General features: G+C 38.2%; 1 protein-coding gene across 10 annotated transcripts in view; it reads right to left on the bottom strand.

Annotated features, from left to right (window-relative positions):
- Positions 1-23,483, bottom strand: part of Mctp1 (multiple C2 and transmembrane domain containing 1) — a 530,774-nt gene that overhangs the window by 245,817 nt on the left and 261,474 nt on the right. For all 10 annotated transcript variants that reach the window (XM_070031065.1, XM_070031059.1, XM_070031063.1 and 7 more), the window contains exon 3: positions 16,243-16,385. In XM_070031065.1, coding sequence (XP_069887166.1) covers positions 16,243-16,385 — 143 coding nt within the window. The remainder of the gene's footprint in view (positions 1-16,242; positions 16,386-23,483) is intronic.

The raw sequence follows: 23,483 nt of genomic DNA, 5'->3' as shown, positions 1-23,483 counted from the left end.
CATTCCTTGGATTTTTTTTTGTTCTAAATCCCATTTTATCCTCAAATCTTGATATTTTGTTTTCTATTTCACCTATTCTATTGTGTAAGCTTTCAACTGTGGTTTGCAATATGGGAATTGTATCTTTTATGCTTCCAAGTTGTTTGTTGAGGTCATTCTACTGGCCTTATTTTCATATTTTAATGAGGTATGTGAGTATTTCTTTCTCTCCATATCTTTTCTAGTGAAGTGTACATTCCTTTTCTCTTTCCATTCTCCTATTTGTTTTTTGATATCCTCTTCTATTTCATTGGCCAATTATCTCATCATTTCTTTTGTCCTCCATCTCTTTTTCATTTTCATTATAGGGACCTTTCTTGCATTGATATTGGCTTTTGGATGTGGTTTGCTGTCTTGATTGTTCATGAATTTTTTAATCTTCCCTTGCAATTTACACATTTGGGTGCAGGGACTGTTAGGGCCATTCAGTTTTAGTGGAATGTGTTTAGCTGGATGAATCTCTATCAGACTTTACATTAGGCAATTTTCAGATCTGGGTGATGCAAATAGTGAAATGTGGCCTAGTCAGTTGTGAGAGCTCTGTGGTATGTGGGGTGGTCTGGTGTCCTCACCTTGGTTTAGGTCCAGTGGTGGGTTCCCATTACATGGCAGTCTAATCTCTTAGCCAAGATCTGTGTCTAGGGTTGGCAGATTTCTGCTAGTTGTAGTAGGAAGGGAATTCTACCCTGAGTCCTGGACTGCAGTCAATTTTCAGAGGGGCTGAGAGCTGCATTCCAGCATCAAGATGTCATTTAAATCAGTTGGTGGCTTTGGTTTTTGAGCTGACAGGCAGTACGGTGAAGGTTTTCTATATCTGGATGTCACAATCTCGTGTTGGTCTGTGTCAGTGTACAGGTCTGGGTTCTGGCCCAGCTGCTCAGATGAACTTTTTATATAATGTACTTTTTTTTTGAGCTTGGCATTGGCACAGAAGACTGGTACAGTAACAACTAGCACAGATAAGGCTTGTTAATATTCAATATTTACTATGTTAGCTCATGTCCTCAAGGTAATGAGGGAGAGAGGCCTGTGACTGAAATATTGGACCATGACAGGAAACATTTTAAATCTATACAATGGGTAGATTTTAAAAATGAGTGTGTGTGTGTGTGTTTATGTGTGTGTGTGTGTGTGTGTGTGTGTGTGTGTGTGTGTGTGTGTAAATAGCTCAGTTAACAAAGTACTCTTTATTTTCTGGATTAAAAAAAACTAAAGCTGGAAACTTTTATGCCAGTTTTCTTCAAATTCTAGAGCTAGGAATAGACAACATTCAGATCTTGCCTTGAATTTCAAACAGAGCATGTTTAAATTTAACAAATGTAACTTGGGCACCTACTGTGGGAGAGGCAGCAGGAACTGACGCAGGAATTAGTAGCCTGAGATATTTGCATTCTTGTGTTTCCATACAGTGAACTGGAACATTAGATATCTTTAGGTAGAAGCTCCTTTACCTGGTAGTATCTTTGTTTATTTCCAAGTGAATTTAAAACAGTAAATATTTTATTCAACAATGGATTTATTTGGAATCTTGGTCAATTACCTATTCAATTGCTTGGGGAAGATAGCAATAAAAGTGCTTTTGGTTGGTGGAAATTACAGAAAACTTCAGTGCACTGGACTGAACATCAATAAGAATTTTCTAATTCAAGTGTGCATATGGCTTCAAGGGAGATTGTACATGGAACTATTTATGCCCATTTATTCACTCATTGATTTGAAAAGTATTGAATAAATTCTAATCAGTAGTCTAGGTACTATTCTAGATACTTGAAAAATGGATAAATCTGCAATTATTTGCAGATTAAATGGTGGTGAGGGGCCTCAGAAGGTGGCTCAGTGGTAGAGTGTTTGCCTTGCATGCATGAGGCCCTGGGTTTGATTCCTCAGCACCACATAAGCAGAAAAATCTGGAAGTGGTGCTGTGGCTCAAGTGGTAGATTGATTTGGGAAAATATGTCATGGGACAAGAGTGACGAGCACTGCTATTTATATATGATATTTGAGAAAGATTATGATGGAGGAAGGGGGAATTGAGGGTGGGAGGCCTATGACTGAAATGTTGGCCCATGATAGAGAAAGTGTGTTCCATAACAAAGCAAAAGGAAAATGTTGTTTGTTAAAGTGACAGTAATACAGTCCTCAAACAGTCTAACTTTCCAACTATATCAAAATATTCCCAGTATTTATGTTAAGTGAAATAAGCCAAGGCACATAAAGGAAAGTACCACATGACTTTTCCTATTCATCTGAAAAAGTAAATCTCATGGAAATTGAGATAAATGATAGATAACCAGAGTTTGGGAGAGTAGAGAAAGGAGGAATGCAGAAAGGGTGAATGCTGGATCAAAGTAAGGCATTCTGATGTGCTATGGCACATATAGTGACTACAGAGAAAATTAAGTAATACATATTTCAAAAAGTTATAAGAAAAGATTTTGAAGCCAGGAACTCATGTTTATAATTCTAGCCACTCAGGAGGCTGAGAGCTGAGGACCAGAGTTAGAAACTGGCCTGGGCAGAAAAGTCCATGAAGTTCTTTTTTTCCACTTAACTACCAAAAACCTAGAAGTGTTAAGTGAGCCAAACTTGAACAAAAAAGCAAAGCAAGTGCAAGAGGCTCTAGTTCAACCTCTAGTACCTGCACTGCGTATGTACACTCACAAAATATTGAGTGTGTTTAAACACCAAAGGTGACCCATGTGGATTACTATGGTGAAATTTCTTTGTACAATTAGCATATTCTAAATGAAAAGCATATCACAGGAAAATAAAGTTCGCTGTGGTAATTTAAGATAAATTTAATATTAATGAAAAAATTCCCATCATCAATTCATAGGCAAATAAGCACCAATTTTATAAAAAAAACCATTCTGTTTATATAACTCATATCTTGCATAATCCTGGATATCACTGAGTTCTAAATAGCACTGTCCATGGATGACACTGGAGAAATTCAATAAATTCAACTGAAATAGGTGCTGAATGCATCTAAAGTAGGTACAGGAACATCGGTGTCTACACAGCTGGCTCTTGTGGCCCTTGCCTTATTTCGTTCTTCATTTTAGCAGCCTGCTTTCACTGTTGCCTTATTACAAGCCACTCAGAATCAAAGGAGTAATATCTTTTTTTTTTCCATTTTCCTTTTCCTTTTTTTTTTTTATTGTAAAGATACTATACAGAGGGTTACAGTTACAATGTGAGGTAATGAGTACACTTCCTCTTGAACATTGTTACCCCCTCCATTGTTTTCCCCCTACCATCCCCTCCCTCCCTCCCTTCCCCGAGGTTCTTTTTTTTTTTGTGATTAAGTGATTACATAATTTCCGGAAATTCACAGTATTGTGGAATAATGATGCTCATTTAAAGTCACAAGTTCATTCTAACTTTCCTGGAGCAAATTGTCTATCACAGTCTGTAATATATAACGGTGCTCACATGTTATATACCATATATGTGATCAGCAGCATGGGGATATTTGGTAGTGGTTCAACCAGATGAGTGGGAGTTCTTTGTTTCTTAAGTCCTGTTAGTTTTGTCATATCACCTAACATTTTGGATTTAGCATCCACTTATCAGGGAGACCATGTACTGTTTGTCTCTTTGTTCTTGGCTTACCTCGCTCAACATGATTCCTTCTAGTTCCATCCATTTCCCTGCAAATGCCATTATTTTGTCATTTTTAATGTCTGCATAATATTTCATTGTGTATAGATACCACAATTTTTGGATCCATTCATCTGTGGTGGGGCATCTAGGTTGTTTCCATATCCTAGCTATTGCGAACAGTGCTGCAATAAACATGGAGGTGCACGTGTCCTTGTATATTGGTTCCTGTTGTTCAGGGTAGATGCCTAGAAGTGGTATGACTGGGTCGCAAGGGAGGTCAATCTTTAGCTTTCTAAGGACCCTCCAGACTGCTTTCCAAAGTGGTTGTATAAGTGTATATTCCCACCAGCAGTGTAATAGCGTTCCTCGTTCTCCACATCCCCTCCAGCATTTGTCGTTGGCTGATTTGTGGATGTGGGACATTCTGACTGGGGTAAGGTGGTATCTCAGGGTTGTCTTTATTTGCATTTCCTTCACCACCAGGGATGATGAACATTTCCTCATGTGTTTCTTTGCCATTTTTATTTCTTCATTTGAGAAGTCCCTCTTTAGTTCCCTTGCCCATTTAGTAATTGGTTTGTTAGGTTTGGGAGGGATTAGTTTCTTGAGTTCCCTGTATATACAGGATGTTAACCCCTTGTCTGATATATTGCTGGTAAATATTTTTTCCCAATTAGTTGGTTGTCTTTCTAGCTTGGTTGCGATAGCTTTATCTGTGCAGAAGCTTTTTATTTTAAGGTAGTCCTATTTGTCGAGTCTCTCTCCAACTTGTTGTGACCCTGGGACTCTGTTCAGGAAGTTCCTTCCTGTGCCTATTAGTTCAAGTGTCTCTCCTACTCTGTCCTGCAGTAGTTTCAGAGATTCAGGTTTAATGTTAAGGTCTTTAATCCATTTTGAGTTGTTGTTGGTGCATGGTGATAGGCTGGGGTCCACTTTTAGTTTTCTGCATGTGGCTGCCCAGTTTTCCCAGCACCAGAGGTTGAAGAGGATGTGTTTCTTCCATTGTATGTCTTTGGCTCCTTTGTCGAATATCAGCTGGCTGTAGGCCTGTGGATTTATTTCTGGATCTTCTATTCTGTTCCATTGGTCTTCGGGTCTGTTTTTGTGCCAGTACCATGCTGTCTTTGTTATTATAGCTCTGTAGTAGAGTTTGAAGTTCGGCATGGATAGCCCTCCCATATTGTCTTTATCCCCTAGAATTGTTTTGGCTATTCTAGGTCTTTTGTTGTTCCATATGAATTTTTGGACTGTTTTCTGTATTTCAGTGATGTACGTCATTGGGATTTTAATAGGAATTGTGTTGAATTTGTATATTAGTTTTGGAAGTATTACCATCTTTACTATATTAAGTCGGCCTATCCAGGAGCATGGGAGATCTTTCCATTTCCTAGTGTCTTCTGCAATTTCTTTCTTTAACTTTTTATAGTTCTCATTAAATAGTTCTTTTACATCTTTGGTTAGGTTAATTCCTAAATATTTTATTTTTTGGGAGGTTATTATGAATGGGGTTGCTCCCTTTATTTCCCTCTCTTCCTGTACATTATCAGTGTATAGGAAGGCAACTGATTTTTGTGGGTTTATTTTGTATCCTGCTATTTTGCCGAAGTGATTTATGATTTCTAAGAGTTTGGGGATGGAGTTTTTGGGATCGTGGAGGTATAGTATCATGTCGTCTGCAAAAAGGGATAGTTTAACTTCTTCTTTCCCTATGCGGATCCCTTTAATGTCTTTTTCTTGCCTTATTGCCCTGGCTAAGGGTTCTAGGACTATATTGAAGAGGAGTGGAGACAGTGGGCATCCTTGCCTTGTTCCTGATTTTAGGAGAATTGGTTGTAGCTTTTCCCCATTAAGTATAATATTGGCTATTGGTCTGTCATAAATGGCTTTTATTGTTTTTAGAAATGTTCCTTCTATTCCTATTTTCTCCAGAGCTTTTAGCATGAATGAATGTTGAATTTTGTCAAAGGCCTTTTCTGCATCTGTGGCGATAATCATGTGATTCTTGACCTTGGCTCTGTTGATATGTTGAATTACATTTATTGACTTACGTATGTTAAACCATCCCTGTGTCTCTGGGATGAAGCCTACCTGGTCATAGTGAATTATTTTTTTATTTGTTTCTGGATTCTGTTAGCTAGAATCTTGTTAAGGATCTTTGCATCTGTGTTCATCAAGGAGATTGGCCTGTAATTCTCCTTTTTGGTTGGGTCTTTGCCTGGTTTGGGGATGAGTGTGATATTGGCTTCGTAGAATGAGTTTGGGATAGCTCCCTCCTTCTCTGTTTCTCTGATGAGCTTGAGGAGTATGGGTATTAGTTCTTGTTTAAAGGTCTTATAGAATTCTGCTGTGAATCCATCTGGTCCTGGGCTTTTTTTTGTTGGAAGACTTTTGATAGCTTCCTGTATCTCATTATAGGATATTGCTTATTTAATTGGTTAACTTCTTCTTTGCTCAGTTTGAGCAACTTGTATTTCTCTAAAAATGCATCCATTTCTGCCCGATTTTCTTCCTTTAGAGAGTATAGCTTTTGAAAGTAGTCTGTTAGAATTGTTTGTATATCTTGGGTACGTGTTGTGATGTTTCCCGTGGCATCCCTAATCCTATTAATATGGGTTTCCTCTCTTCTTTTTTTAATTAATCTAGCCAATGGGCCATCAATTTTGTTTATTTTTTCAAAGAACCAGCTTTTTGTTTGGTTTATTTTGGTTATGGTTTTCTGATTTTCTAATTGGTTAATCTCTGCTTTTAATTTGGTTATCTGGCTTCGTCTAGTAGCTTTAGGTCCCATTTTTTCTTGTTTTTCTAGCTGTTTTAATTGCAACATGAGATTATTTACTTGGTCTGTCTCCATTCTCTTGATGTGGGCACTGAGGGCAATAAATTTGCCCCTCAGGACTGCTTTTGCTGTGTCCCACAAGTTTCTATGTGAGGTGTTTTCATTTTCATTGAGTTGTAGGAAGTGCTTTATTTCTTCTCTGATCTCTTCTGTTATCCAGGCATTGTTAAGGAGTGTGCTGTTCAATTTCCATGTATTAGAGAAATTTCTGCGGTATGCTTTGTTATTGAGAGCTAGCTTGATTCCACTGTGGTCAGATAGGATACAGGGGATTATGTCGATCCCTTTGTATTTGCTTAAGTTCCTTGCATGAACTATGATATGGTCTATTTTGGAGAAAGTTCCATGAGCTGCTGAGAAGAATGTGTACTGTGTTGTTTTAGGGTGAAATACTCGGTAGATGTCAGTTAATTCCACTTGGAGTATGGCCTCTCTTAATTCGGTTGGCTTCTTTGCCAATCCTCTGGTTGGTAGATCTGTCCTTTGGTGAGAGTGGTATGTTAAAGTCTCCTAGTATTATCATATTGGGATCTATTTTATTCTGTAAGTTTGAGAGCATTTGTTTGACATATCTGGGTGCACCAATATTTGGGGCATATAAGTTGATGATGGTTATATCCTCCTCCTGGATTGTTCCCTTTATTAATATGTAGTGTCCATTCTTGTCTTTCTGTACTGATTTTAATGAAAAGTTCATTTTGTCAGATATCAGGATAGCTACACCTGCTTTCATACTGGGGGTGTTTGATTGGTAGGTCCTTTTCCACCCCTTCACTCTGAGTTTGTTTGTATGTTTGGCTGAGAGGTGGGTCTCCTGAAGGCAACAGATGGATGGGTCTTGTTTTCTGATCCAGTCCTCAGTTCGTTTTCTTTTAATTGGTGAATTCAGCCCATTTATATTAAGAGAAAGTATAGAGAGATGCATTGTTGTCCCTGCCATTCCGTTTTCCTAAGTTTTTCTTCTTTCCTTTCCTCCTGTGCTTGCTCAGTTAGACTTTGAGTAACGCCTGTTTGGGGCAGGCCCCAGTTCCTGGTTGCTTTCTTCAGGTTGTGTCCCCCCTCTTAGAATTCTTTGTAATGCTGGCTTAATGTTTATGTATTCATTTAGTTTTTCTTTGCTATTAAAAGTTTTCAGTTCTCCATCAAATGTGAATGCTAGCTTTGCCGGGTATATTAGTCTGGGTTGGCAGTTATTGGCTCTCAGGGCTCGTATGGTGCTTTCCCAGGCTTTTCTTGCATTCATTGTTTGTGTGGAGAGATCTGCAGTGATTCTAATTTTTTTCCGTTGTAGTATAGCTCCTTCTTCATTTTTGCTGCATGCAGGATTGTTTCCTTATTATTCAGATCTATCATTTTTACTATAATGTGTCTAGAAGTGTTTCTCATGGGGTCTTGCTTGTTGGGTGTTCGATAAGCTTTTGTGATGTAGTTAAGATGGTCGTTTTTGAGGTGGGGAAATTTTTCATTGATTATCTTGTTAAATAGGTGTTGCATTCCCTTGCTCTGGAATTCCTCACCTTCGTCCACTCCAATTATGCGAAGGTTAAATTTTTTAGCATTATCTGCTTGCTCTTGAATTTCCCTTTGGTTTAATTTGAGTGATTTTTCCATATCTGTCACTTTTTGGTCCAGTTGGTGTATTCTGTCTTCTGTATCTGACACTCTACCTTCCATTTCATTCACTCTGTTGACAGTGGCTTCTATTGTGGTTTGCATGGAGGAAATGGATCCCTTTATGGATTCAATGTTGGTTCTCAGAGTACTGATCTCACCTCTCAATGAGGTATGCATTACCTCTAATTTGGCGTTTATCTCTCTTCTTACTGAGGTTTGTGCAGCTTCTATTTTTGCATGCATCTCTTGTTTGATACCCTGTATCTCTTTTGATAGATCATCCTTGTGCTCTTTCAATTTCTGATCAATTTCTCACTTTATTTCTTGAGTCATTGCCTCCAGCAACCCTTGGATGTAGCTTTTGTCTTCCATTCCTGCTTTGCTCCCACTGGGGCTCTCCCCTGCGTGGCTGCTGGCTTTTGAGGTGAGCTTGCTGTCCTGGGTGGTGGTAAACCTTGTGATTTTTCTCTGTGATTTTCGCATGGAGGTTCAGGAGACTGCTCTTCAATTTTGTTTTGGTGTGTCTGTCTTTGCTTGGCTGCTGATTCTGTATTGGTAGAGAGAGTCTGTGCCTGATCTGGGTTCTGTTGGGAGCCTATTTCCAGCTGCTATTCTGACTTACTTAGGATTCTCAGCTCTCTGCTGTAGATTGCTGGCAGATCCGGCCTTTGGAAGGGTTGAGCAGCCTAGACTGCTTGTGTTTGCTCCTACGGGTGCTCTTGTGAAGAACAGATGCTCTGGATGCACTCTCCCAAATACTGGAGTTTGCTATGGGCTCCTGATGCGTTTTTGTTTGTTTGTTTGGGGCTGGTTGTGGGCTTAAACTCTAGGTTTGGGTGCTGTCCCTCAGCTTTTCAGCTCAAGGCTGGCACCCTACCATTTGAGCCACAGCACCACTTCTGACCCTTTTTGCTTTTGTGATGCTGAGGAATCAGATCCAGGGCCTCATACATCCAAGACTATCACTCTATTGCTGAGCAGCCTTAACAGTCTGAGCTCCTGCTTACTATCAGGTGCTGGCAGCCTGTGTTGCCCAATTCCCAGTCTAGGGTATATGGGTGGAGTTTTGGTGGGGTTTGGGCTTCTCTTGTCCTGGGCCTCCAGGTCTTTTGTTGTCACAGGCGTGCTTCCCGGGGAGTGTTGTTTCCTGGTTTTCTCCCCTCTGTTGAGGCGTATGCTCAGCTTTTTACTTCAGTTGGGAGGAGTTGGTCGTGTTGTTCAGGCGCCGGATCCCCGGGCCTGGTTCCGGCCCCAGCCTGGAGTGCGCTCGTTAGGGCTGTGCTGATGTGTATACCACCTAGGTTATACAGCCTGGGGGACACAGTTCAAATTTCTACTGTTGGTAGTCTTGACCCAGGGGCGCTGTTCCTGGCTTGGGCATTTAAGCTCCCTTCCAGGGGCGCTCTTGCTCTAGCCTGGCCAGCTGAGTGTGCTCCACGGGCTGGTGGAGCTCTCAAACAGTTCCCAGTTTTAGTGGGTCCTGTGGTCCGGGTGTTGGGGTAGAGAGTCCAGGTCAGTGTCTGGGGATTCCCTCCAGCTCTGGTCTCCCTTGAGGGATACACTTCCCCTGTGGGGTACTCACCCTGGAGCTGGTTGTTTCTGTGTGGTGTAGGTCGTCAGTTGTTGTTGCAATCCAAGTTCAGTTGGGGTGGTTGCGGGCTGGGTTGGGCGGTGGTGGCTCTGTGTGATTCTTTTCTGTCTCTGCCTCTGTCGAAGCTGTCGGGTCAAAAGTGTCCATGCTCAGGCAGCTTCTTCACGGTGCCTCTGGGGCCCGGGCAGCCCCGCCGGGTTGTTGCGATCGCGATCGGGCAGGTGGTCTGCCAACAGGTCCCTTTGTCACTCTGCTGGTGCCGAGCGGCTTTTGCGGGATGGAGCCTCTCTGCTCTGGTGGAGAGTGAGGGGTGTGGGTGGGATCCTCGTGGAGACTCCCGGCTGGCTGGCCAGCGGCTTGGCACACTGCCGCACGGCCAGTAAAGGTTGGGGGAGGGGTCTTCGCTTTTCTCTGTTCTGAAATTCTTCTTTTCCTCTCTTTCTTTTTTTGTTATTCTCCGCCTCTGGTTTTTCTCTGAGTGTTCGTCTTTTTGTTGTTGTTGGTCTCTTGGGGAGATTAAGCATTGGAACTCGAACTCTCTTTTTGGTTGGAGAGAGCTGTGGCGTTTCCCTACTGCCCCGTCACCATCTTGGTCCCCCCTCCGAGTAATATCTTTTTATTAAAATAAAAAGCTTTATAAACTTCAACTAACTGAAAAGTATATTTTTTGTCATTTTGTGCATTGAATGACAAAATAGGATACTTCCAAGTTCTGTAAAAACTTTTTGAAAAAATCCTGCAAATAGTATAAGCAAGTATAATGTATTTATGCTTTTTGCTCAGAATGAATTTTGTTTTCCTCAGTAAATGTTATTTTGATAGAAAGAAGATTATAGGATACACATTGACATCTTGATCCTTTGGCCACAGATGGAAAGATTGAAGGCTTAGTATTTTCTAACCATATAGTTACAGTTACATTTTTATGTATCAGTTGCCATGATGTATCAAATTAGTTCTCAAAAAAATCTTTTGGGCAAGATTAATCATCCATCAGGGAAAGGTAGACATCTCAGAATTGAATAAGTCAATCACACAATAGTGTGCAGATTATAAAAATGATGTAATGTTCATGAAATTATAGAAAAAGTAATATTTCCATCAATGGATTTCATTTAGTTTTTATTGAGTTCTCAAGGTTAAGCAAAGATAACACAAAAATAAGCTTATTAAAGTTTGAGATTTTCTAAAAAGAAATTTTATAGAAAATGAAAAGCAATTAGAAAATATGAAAGTTTTTTGGAAAGTACATGTATTAGATAAAATAAACTAATGTTTGTACTAGTATCTGAGGAACTGGGAAAATTTCTAATTAACCTAATCATTTTTTCTTATACAGAAACATAAGCAAAAAATTAGCTGGGCAAGTCGGTAAAATCATGTCATCCCAGCTACTTGGATCCAGAGGTAAAATTATTGTGACCTAAGGTTAGTTCTATTAAAAAACACAAGACTCAAACCACATGCAAAAGTACAGTATATAAAGATCTGTATATATATATATGTATATATATATACAAATATATATGCATATATATAATTTTTGCTCTCTCAAACCAAAGCACTTTTATTTTTCACTACTCTTTTCTGTATATTTGAGCTTTTTGCTTTGTTTTTTTTTTTGTTTTTGTTTTGAGACTAGTAAGATATTCATTTTTTTTTATTATTTCTTTTTTTTAATTGTGAAAATTACTGTACAGATGGGTTACAATGGCAAAGTAATGAGTGCATTTCTTATCAAGCATTGTTGCCTCCTCCTTTGTTTCCCCTTCCCATCCCTTCCCATCTCCCACCCCCTACCCAGCCCCCCCGCGGGGGGAGGCACGCCAAAGATGTATAGTTCATAAGATATTCATTTTTAAATAGGGATTTTTGACAATAGAATTTCCACATAGATGAATACTCATTCTTGAGCACAAGAGACTAGCAGAGTACCTAGACAATATCGTACACTTTTGGTTAGTTCACTTGTGGTCTTTTAGACTAGAGATCGATAACGAATTTTATGCAATAATATCCCTTTGAAGAAACATTAAAGATTCACAGCAGAAGTAATTGAAAAGAAATGTCTCTCTTTTACATGATTTTTCTCTCCAGTAATATTAAAAAGACAGCACAGTCATATCACTCTTGTATGAAGACCATTTTCCTTTCTTTTCTTGTTCACACAGTTTTCTTTGCCACTGTATCTGCCATAGCTCATCTCTTCTTACTGCCCTTTGGAAAGAAACTTCCTTAACAGCCCATTTGTCTTTTATATTTCCTTTGATAATCCTCTGCCCCAGCTCTTTATAATGAGATAACTCCCTTTTCTTAGGTGGACATTTCTTTCTCTCTAGAGGCCAGGAGAAGAGGAAAGATGTTTATTACCATATAATGTTTCCCTATAGGTGGAGAGGAATTAGATATAGACATGTACTCATTAATAATTACAGTGCCATCACACACTATACAATAAGAGACATAACTAATTGATTTTTCTTAGCCAATATATACTTTCTACCCAAGCAATACTAGGTTTTAAACTCAGGGCTCAATTTTTGTTCTACAACTGGATCTACTTCCACCACTGTTTTGTCATGAGTGTTTTGTTTTTGTTTTTGTTGTTTTATTTTTCCAGAAAGAATTTTGTACTGTTTTTTCACATGACTTGGATTGTGATCACAGTGCTCATGTAACAAATGCATGTCACCCCACCAATTCTTTGGTTTTTTTAAATCGTTTTTATTTTTCCCCCTACTATTCCCCCTATTTTTCCTTCCCACCTCCACAACTACCCTCCTGCCCCCACCGAAGTTGTAAAGTTCATTTTCAACATAGTGTCTTGTACATCTCATTGTTACAATGGGTCAATCTGTATCCTTAGTTAAACATTTTTTCTTTTTCCCTTCTCCTCCCCAAATTAGAGAAGTGTATATACAACATTCAGGGTACTGACATCAAATACAGTGAAAAAAGGGGTTATACCATGGAGGAGGAACAAAGAAACCAAAAAATCACATGGTTTATTATGAATATGTTAGAAACAACAGCAAGAAAAAAAAAGATATTTGTGGGAGTGTATCTCATGTGGTAGGGCATCTACCTAGCAATTATGAGGCCCTGAGTTCAAATTCCAGTATTGCCCAAAAAGGTCTATTATATTATGCTTTACTTTCTGGTTTCATGGCCTGTCTATGATGGTCTTCTTATCATAATCTAAACCATCATGTCAGACAACTCTTTGTTGATATAGAGCCCTCACTCATGAACTGTTTGCCTGGGCTGTTCTTGAGTTGTGATTCCCCCAAACATACCTACCTCCCAAATAGGATTACAGGCATAAGCCACCACACTCAGTCTCCCAATGTAATTTGAGACAATTTATTATGAAAATATAGGACATTCTCAATATAATACCTTCTAGAAACATATAAAACTGCATGCAGAAGATACTCTTTTCCTCAATGTTATAAACTGTATTACTTGTATTTTAATAACACCTTGATTATTTCTCTGTTCTTTCTTTAGATATAGGAAAAACTACTAGTAATACAATGAAGATTTGAGGGTGCCCAATTTGTTGAGAGTGACTATATGTGATTTTGAAGACCGGTGTCAACAGAGACAACTTAGAAAAAATGGTGGGCTATGTCCTATATTAGAAAACTAGAGCAAGATTGGGAAGGGCTGGGAAGATGGTTCAGTGGTAGAGTGCTTGCCTTGCATACCTGAGGCCCTGGGTTCAATTCCTCAGCACCACATAAACAAAAAGAAAAAAGCCGGAAGTGGCGCTGTGGCTAAGTGGCAGAGGGCTAGCCTTGAGCTGAAGAGCTGAGGGACAGCACCCAGGCCCAGAGTTCAGGCCCCACAACCGGACCCAAAAAATAAATTAAATTAAATTAAATTAAAAGTTAAAAAAAAGAGAAAGATTGGGAAATTGACTGGATATTAAAAGCACAAAAGTTGTATGTTAAAAGATAGAATTAAATAGAAATCAGATATACAAATAAAAATAAAATGGAATCTTAACAAGAAATTGTATTATTTCTTAAGTTCCTTATAAATTTAAGTTCTTTGTCTTTTTATATTTCACAATTTTTATTAGCATAAATTGTGACTTTCCACAGATGCATACAATGTATCATATTCAAGCTTACTCCCTCTACCTCTTTCCCCTAACCCTCCTCCCTGATTGATAAAATAATTTCAAGACATTTCATTGTTCTATTTTCATTCATGCAAATGATCTATGTTGATTATATTCATCCTCATTCACCCTTTCCATTAGACCTCTCTCTTCCTGCTGCAACAGAGCCTGTTTTTACTTTCCTGGCATTTTCTTTTAGTGTGTATTTATTATATCAAGAATCATACTTCAGATATACATATATTATATTTATATTTCAGTTAGAACAACCCTATCCATTACTTTCTCATTCCCTGCCCTCCAATCCCTTATTGATCAACCCATTTTCCTGAAAATGACATGATTTCATTTCTCTTTATGCTTGAATAATATTCCATAGTATATATGTAATATATTTTCTTTATCAATTGTAGGGCACCTTGGTTTTCACAAATTGGCCATTGTGAATAGTTCTGTGACAAATATAAGTATGCAGGTAACTTTCTTGTATATTGATTTACTCTCTTTTGGATCTATGCCCAATAGTGTTATAAGAGGGTCATTAGTAGGTCTATTTTAGTTTTCTAAGGAAACTTCTATACTGATTCACTGAGGCTATTCAATACCAAGAATATTATTTCTTTTCTTCCTACCACAAGCTTCTTGTCTGAAATTCCTTTCTTATCTGATTTGGCCTCCAGTACTGCTCCTGTCTTATCCACTTAATTCCTAGCCTGGTGAAGAATGGTATTCCAGTGTTTGATTTTTGTACATAGATCAAGGTTCAACTTGATTTTTAGGATTCTTCTTTAGGACTCTGATGAACTTGTATGATCTTCAGAGGACTCTTTAGCTTTTGCTTTTAAAAATTCTAAGGTTTGAGTTGGGCACTGGTAGCTCTTGCCTGAAGTCCTAACGACTCTGGAGGCTGATATCTGAGGAGTCTTATTCAAAGCCAGCTGCAAGAAACTCCATTGTAAAATGATATGTACAAGACACTATGTTGAAAGCAAACTTTACAACTTTGGCCAGAGTGGGGGGGGGGAAGGAGTTGGGGAGGTGCGGAGGGAAGGGATGGTAGGGGAAAAACAAAGGAGGAGGTAACAATGCTCGATAGGAAATGTACTCATAGCCAGAAGTAGAGTTGTGAATCCAAGTGGTAGAGTGCTGTTTTGAGCAACAAAGCTCAGGGGCAATACTCAGGCCTTATGTTTAAGCCCCAGGACCAGTACAAGAAAAAACTCTAATGTCTATATCAATCATCATATTCAAGGGAAGGCGGTAGTTATTCTTGAGGGAAGCAACTTTGTGCTAAATGCCATGCAATTCATCTAATTGATAGGAAGCACTTTCAGTCCAAACACAGAATGGCCCTGCATACTCGTGAAGAACAGATTCAGAATGTTCCTAAAGGTATTGGTGATAGAATTATACCTAGTACATTGTCCTTAGGGCTGCATATAATGCTAGCTTCTGATTTTGCCCTTGCCAGCTCTTAGTCACTGAGGGGCATAGACCTTTTTGAAATAATTACAGTTTTCATTTCACTTCTAAAAACTTATTTTCTAAAAAACCTTCCTTGGCCTTTGGATAGCCTTTGACTTTATCTTCTACTTCCAAATAAGCCTCTGGCACTTTCTCCATTCAATGACTTTTGGATATGACCAGAGCTGGTAAGACCATAGTAGGCAAGGCAGGGCATGTGGCTTTTGGAATGACTGATGGCAACAGCACTAGGTTTTAGCTGGTGCAAACACATACATATTTCCAAAGGTACCCTGGCCAGAAAGCTCAGTAGTGAGTCTCCCCTCTGTGAGCTTTGGCAGTGTGATGCACAGATTCCCTAGATGCTAAGACATCACAATGTCTGATTCATTGACTAATTCATTGACAGCACAGGGTTGCTTTCTTTGTGCAGGTTGCTGTGAACAATGTTCATAATATCTGATCAAATGGAGCTTTGAACACAGCAAACCAAGTGGCATTTTGGTGAGGAGTCTTTTTCTCTTTGGAGTGGATGAGAACATGCCATGGTAGAAAGAAGATAGTCATCTCCTAACCTGGCAGCTCCTATAGAAAAGTTTAAATAAAATGTTTGCTTTTAAATAGAAAAGTTAGTTTGGGGTGAAGCATTTCTTTTTCTCCATTATTTAGAAACTTGTTTTAATATGCTTTTAAAACATTAAATTGACAGACAGTATAAGGTAGGAGAAAATACACTTTATGATCCTCCTAAATGATAGACAACAGACTGTACTGAAGAAAAATATTCTTCCTGGCTTCTCTTCCTTCTATCTCATTACTATCCATCATCAATAGATTGTATTTGTGAATAGCAGAATACATTTTGGTCAAAAAATTTCATCAGGCAGAGAGACATGTTAAAAAATCATTAAACAAGGATTTCTATGTCAGATTCCATTAGGGAAAAGCAAACAAATGGCTCACCTTTATATACAAGGGCTCCCTAAGATGATCAACAAGAATGCAAGCTTTTTCTTCCCATACAGGATTGAGGTTCTTATGTATTATTTTACTTCTAAAAACTTCTTTTCTTCCAATTTTAAATTTCACGTATGGATCACTTGTTCCTGTTGAACAGATACAGATTGAGTCACATTAATAATTAATCATGCCTTTCTGTATTATTAGCAAGATAATTGCTCACTGAGACCACCAGAAAGAATTCAAAGGGAAGTTGGACATCCGTGGCTCACACCTGAATCTTAACTATTCAGGAGGCTAAGATCTGAGGATAGTGGTTCAAAGCCAGCCCAGGCAGGAAAGTCCGTGAGGCTCTTATCTCCGCTAAACTACCAGAAAACTGGAAGTGGTGCTGTGGCTCAAGTGGTAAAGTGCTAGCCTTGAGATGAAGAGCTGAGGGACTGTGCCCAGGCCCAGACTTCAAGCCCCATGACTGACAAAAAAAAAAAAAGAATTCAAAGGGAGACAAATTAATTATGACATCATATAGGAAGATAAAGTTGTGCTTTTGCTACATCTTTCCTCATACATTGAAGAGAGGTATTTATATGTCATTTATCATTTGAAGTGTCTCTCAAAGTTTCATCATCATCATCATCATCATCATCATCATTATCATCATCATCATTTTATCTTCCAATCTTAATCTTTTAACACTGTCCAGGTATTTAAGAAAACTTCAGTGCACAATGAACATACAAATTTAGTTTCAGTTACATGTCAGAGAGCTAATTTGACATTTCTCTTTGCATTATCCAACCATCTTTATAAAGGATGATCAATGATGTTGACTGTTCATGTAACTAGGTTTAAAGACATATATCTGTTCAAGTTTTATGTTGTTCTAGTGAGCTTAGGGAAAGTTATTTTAAAGTGGATTAATTTCATCTTTGGTCCTATATTTTCTTGCTCAGTGTTTCAGTTTACAATATTAAGGGATGGAGGTTTCAAGCAAAGGAATTATTAGGGGGTAGTATGGTTTGGATATGAACTACTTGGTTCAGATTGGTGGTGGAATTGAAAAGTAATTACATTGTGATGGTGCTAATTTTTCCAGTGAGTCATTTATGAGTTTTTATTGAACTGATTATTAGACGGTGGGGCTTGACATCAAAATAGAAAGAGCAATAACAGACCTCCCACCCATGAAAAACCCAGGGCCAGCTGGATTTACAGTGGAATTCTGCAAGGCCTTCAAAGCAGAACTCACACCAATACTCCTCCAACTCTTCAATGAAACTGAAAGTGAAAGTTCACTACCAAACTCTTTCTACTAAGCCATCATAACCCTCATCCCAAAATCAGGCAGGGACTCATCAAAGAAAGAGAACTATGGACCCATATCTTTGATGAACATCGATGCAAAACTTCTCGAGAAAATCTTGGCCAATCAAATTCAACAACTCTTAAAAATATCATATGCCATGATCAAACAGGATTCATTTCAGGAATGCAAAACTGGTTCAATATATGCAAATCAATGTAATCGATCACATCAACAAGAACAAGGATAAGAACCATATGGTTATCTCAATAGATGCAGAAAAAGCATTTGACAAAATCCATCACCCCTTTATGATGAAAACTCTAGAAAACTAGGAATCCACAGAACATTCCTCAATATAATAAAGGCTATGTATGACAAACATACAGTCAGCATTATACTTAATTGTGAAAAGCAAAAGCCATTTCCTCTAAATTCAGGAAAGAGACACTTCTCTTTAATTCTCTACACTTCTCTTTAATTTATCATTAGAGTGCCTAGCTACAACAATAAGATGCAAAAAAGGAGATCCAAATAGGGAAAGATGAAGTCTCCCTCTTTGCAAATCACATGATCTTGTATTTAAAGAACCCCATGGTCTCCACTCCCAAGTTACTCAAGCTGATCCCAAACTTTGGCAAAGAAGCAGGGTATAAAATTAACCCTCAAAAATCAATGGCTTTTCTGTATGCCAATAACGAGAAGAGTGTGGCTGAAATCAGGAAAGCAACTACTTTTGTAATAGCCCCACAAAAAATAAAATACCTAGGAGTTACTAAAGAAATGAAGGACTTCTATGATGAAACTTCAAAAACCTGACAAAGGAAATTAAAGCAGAACTAAAGAAGTGGAAAAATCTACCATGCTCCTGTATTGGAAGGATCAACATCATGAAAATGGTAATACTGCCAAAAGTTATCTATAAATTCAATGCATCAATATCCCACCCTCATTCTTCAAGGGAATAGAAGAGGCAATCCAAAAATTCATATGGAACACTAAAAGACTCCGAAGAGCAAAAACAATCCTTAACAGAAAGAATAGTGCTGGGTGAATATCAATACCAAATTTCAAACTCTACTACAAAGCCATAGTAATCAAAACAGCTTGGTACAGGCACAAGAACAGACCTCAGGACCAAGGGAATAGAATTGAAAACCTAGAAATGAACCCACAGACCTATAGCCACCTAATCTTTGATAAGGGAGCTAAAAAAATAAAATGGAAGAAAGACAGCTTCTTCAGTAAATGATGCTGGCAAAATTGGTTAACCACCTGTAGAAAATGAAACCTAGATCCTTATATATCACCCTGCACCAGAATCCACTCCAAATGGATCAAAGATCTCGAAGTAAAAGCAGATACCCTGAAAACATTACAGGAAGGAATAGGAGAAACCTCAGGTCTCTTTGACACAGGCTGAAATGTTCTTAATAAAGACCCAGAAACACAACAAATCAAAGAAAGACTGGACAATGGGATTGCATGAAACTGCAGAGCTTCTGCATGGCAATGGACATAGCTAGCAAGATCAATAGAAAGCCCACAGATTGGGAAAAGATCTTCACTAGCCATACAATGACAAGGGTCTCATATCTAAAATATACTTAGAACTCAAAAAAGTAAATCCCCCAACCACAAATCCTCAAAGAAACAACCACCTTATTAATAAGTGGGCTAAACACTTAAAGAGAGACTTCTCTGAAGAGGACATAAGAATGGCTAGTAGACACATGAGGAAGCCACAATACTTGGTAAGAAATGTACTCATTACCTTGCCTATGTAATTGTAAACCCTCTGTATGGTATTTTCACAATAAAAAAAATAGTCTTATGGGGACTTTTCTTCCAGGGCTGGCTTTGAACTGTGATTCTCAGATCTCAGCCTCCTCAGTAGCTGGGATTACAGACATGAGCCACTGGCACCTGGCTTCAAATAGTCATTTTCAAAATGATGAATTGCTTGGTGCTTCTGGCTCACATATATAATCCTAGCCATAGTTAGGATTACCAAAAAAAAAAAAAAAAGAAAGAAATGCTCAACTTCTCTAGCCATAAAAGAAATGCAAATCAAAACAACATTGAGATACCACCTCACCCCAGTTAGAATGGCTAGAATCAAGAAATCTAGTAACAGATGCGGGGGGGGGGGGAGGAGGGAGGGGAGGGGGATGTAGCCAAAAAGGATCCCTGCTGCATTGTTGGTAGAAGTGTAAACCCATTCAACCATTCTGGAAAGCAGTATGGAGGTTCCTCAAAAGACTCCACATAGAGTTTCCCTATGACCCAGCAATCCCACTTTTGGGCATTTACCCAAATGATCACAAACAAGGTCATACCAAAGCTACCACCACAACCATGTTTATCGCAGCATTATTCACCATAGCTAAAATATGGAATCAACCCAGATGCTCCTTAGTAGCTGAATGGATCAAGAAAATGTGGCATATATATATGTATACACACACACACACACACACACACACACACACACACACACACACACACACACACACACACACATACACACACACACACACACACACACACACACACACACACACACACACACTGGAATGCTATGCCTCCATCAGAAAGAATGACATTGCCCCATTTGTTAGGAAATAGACTTGGGAAAAATTACATTATGTGAAGTAAGCCAGGCCTACACAAACAGAGGTCCCATGATTTTCCTAATTTTTCAATAACCAGTATATGTCTAGGACAAGCAGAAAAGGTCAAAAGCTATGTACATATCACCATATAAGATGATGCTACGCAAATTAAACCCCAAGATAGTGACACAAGAGGTTTTATCTTTGTTGCTGTTGTTTTTAATGTACTTATAATGTACTATGTGATTTTTTTGTTTCTTTTGTATGTTTTTCCCCCATGGTATAACCCCTGCTTTCACTGTATTTGATTCTGGTGCCCTGCATCTTGTATATACATTTTTTTCTAATTAGGGAGGGGAAGGGAAATAATAAAATGCTAAAATAAGGATACAGGTTGACCCATTGTAACAATGAGGTGTACAAGACACTATGTTGAAAATGAACTTTACAGCTTGAGAGGGGGAGGGGGAAGTTGGGGAGGTGGGGAGGAAAGGGATGGTAGGGGAAATACAAAGGAGGGGGTAACAATGCTCTATAGGAAATGTACTCATCACCTTACTCATGTAACTTAACCCCTTTGTACAGTATCTTTACAATAAAAATGTATTAAAAGAAAAAGACGGTGGGACTTGAATGAAGAAAGCTAACTGAGAGGGGCCTTCAAAGGATACCAATATGGAAATAAATAATACACACACACACACACACACACACACACACACACACACACACACACACACACACACACACACACATATATATAATTAGCATCAAATAGATGTACAATGGTGTTTGATTTTAATATGTCATTTATGGACAATGCTTCTCAAAGATGAATACATGGCGCCTTCCTGTCTTAGCTTGTTGGCTCTCATGAGATCCACAGCTTTCCTCTGTGAGGCCCTTTCCCAGTGATGTTCTTCCTTGACACAGGCTGAAGAGTAATGGAACCAGCTGACCATGGACTGAATCCTCGAAAACCACAAACTAAAAGAAATATTTCCCCCCTTTAAGTTTCTTCTTCATCAATGAAAAGTTACACCTATAGAAGGCTAGGGAAAAATGTCTCTTAAATGATCTTGATACTTTTGTATTATTCCTTAACCCCTCCCAACTTCCCTATGATGATAAAGAAAATCATGGACATAAAATCAGTTGTTTATGAATACACATCTAGCAAGCGAGAGGGAGGGAGTTCTAACTAATGATGTTGGATTCTGATTGCTTGAAGTTTTTCTACTATGCCCAAAAGGAAAGCTTTTACATATGTACATATATGTTTATACTATTTTTCATTTACCTACATATATGTTTATGCTATTTTTTCATTTAGCCAAAAGGTTGATAAATTAAGATCAATTTTGACTTGTTTATGGAATTATTAAAGATTGTTAGAAAAGCTAAATAAATGATAATCCCAAGTTATTGTTCCAATATATAACAACCTTCACCATCAGGAAATGATTCCCTTAGTTATCTTTTAGTAATTGTAAAAGGGGTTTCATTTCATATGTCAGTTTATAAGTACAGGGTAGCTTAATATCAACTCTTCTATCAGTCTCCCCCATCTTTTCTAACTCCACTTATTCCAAGTTATCTGGTTCCTTTTTCACATATGTACATTGAATATTAGGACTGTATTAGCTCACCCTTCCTTGCCATTTATCTGTCCTCTCTTCTTTTGAATCCAATCCCCAGACAAAACGTATTTAAGTTTCCTGGTATTCATTTTCTTAAACTGTTTGTTGTTTGAAAGACTTACATCATTGGAATCTTTTTCTGTGTATACCATACTTTAAGTCAATTTGTGTATATATGCATATTACCCCCATTTTAAACTATGCTTATAATTTAATCTAATTTCCACTTAAGCTTTAAGTGTTTTTTCATATATGTGTTCTTTTATTTTAACTTTATTTTATTATAAAGCTGATGCACAGAAGGGTTACAGTTACATATATAAGGTAATGAGTACATTTCTTTTTTCTTTTTTCTTTATTGTGAAAATAACATACAGAAGAGTTACAATTACATGGGCAAGATAATGAGTGCATTTCTTATCAAGCATTGTTGCCTACTCCTTTGTTTCCTCTTCCTGTCACTTAGCATCTCCCTCCCCACCCCCCCATACACCTCCCCCAGCCAAAGTTGTAAAGTTCGCTTTTTGACATAACAAACGAGTACATTTCTTGTCGAACAGTGTTACACCCTCCCTCATTTTCTCCCACATTCCCTCCTCCCCCAGACACCTCTCCCCTCAACTTGTAAAGCTCATTTCCAGCATAGTGTTTGTTACTGAGGATCGCTGTTGCATTGGTTAATCCTTTGTCCCACCATTTCTATGATTACCCTTCCCTTCCCTAAAGCAGATAAAATTATATACAAGATAAAGGGTATCAAAATTAGAAACAGTGACCATGGGAAACAAACCAGAGGAGAAAAAAATTGAAAGACAAAATAAGTGTAAACACTACACTATAAAGAAAAAAATCTCTTGCTCCCATATCATGAAGATGATCTCAATTAGCATCACTTTATGTGGTCATATGTACATAGCTATTGGGCTATTGTGAACCTCTGCTAGGACTATCCTAGACATATACTAATTATTATAAATGAAGGAAACCATGGGATCTATGTTTCTTTGGGTCTGGATTAGTTCATTTAATTAGATTTATTCCAAGTCTTTCCATTTCCTTACAGATAGGGTGATGTCATTCTTTCTGATGGAAGAAAAGAATTCCATGATGTGTATATATACTACCTTTTCTTAATCCATTCCTGTACTGAGGGGCATCTGGGTTGATTCCATATCTTAGATACAGTAAATAATTCTGAGCTTTATTTCATTTGATATAATTTTTTTCCACTTTCATCCAGGAAATGATTCTTTATATGAGGCCCAACTCTTCTAATAGTTTGGTTTACTTCTTCCTGCTTTGTCCAAATTGAAGCTTCAGTTGACAACTGTGGCCTATATTAGTTTTAGAAAGTAAGAGTGGTATTCTGAAAAGTGGTATTGTAAAGCATATTTTTAGTGCTAGGTAGTACAATTATGAAGCTGATATAATCAAACTTACCCTCCATGTCAGTTAATATTCTGCTCCCCTCCATGATGCATAAACATCCATGCTATAGAAAGACTATCTCGTACAATTGTCTTTCCTTACTTAGCCCCTTGAGGGTTTTCTCAAAGTTCTCCACAGACCCTCCTCAAATATAATCCCTTATTTTTGGATGCCTAGGTCTAATAAAACAAAGATTCTATTTTCCCTTGCTGAACTACATTTCATTTAGATAGCTTGATTTTACTGTAAAAGCACAAA

Source organism: Dipodomys merriami, unplaced genomic scaffold, assembly GCF_024711535.1.
Source record: "Dipodomys merriami isolate MVZ:Mamm:240054 unplaced genomic scaffold, mDipMer1.0.p SCAF_20, whole genome shotgun sequence".
In the NCBI taxonomy this organism is placed as follows: domain Eukaryota; kingdom Metazoa; phylum Chordata; class Mammalia; order Rodentia; family Heteromyidae; genus Dipodomys; species Dipodomys merriami.
Note: the sequence above shows the minus strand (reverse complement) of the source record. Positions and strands in the feature narration are given on the sequence as shown.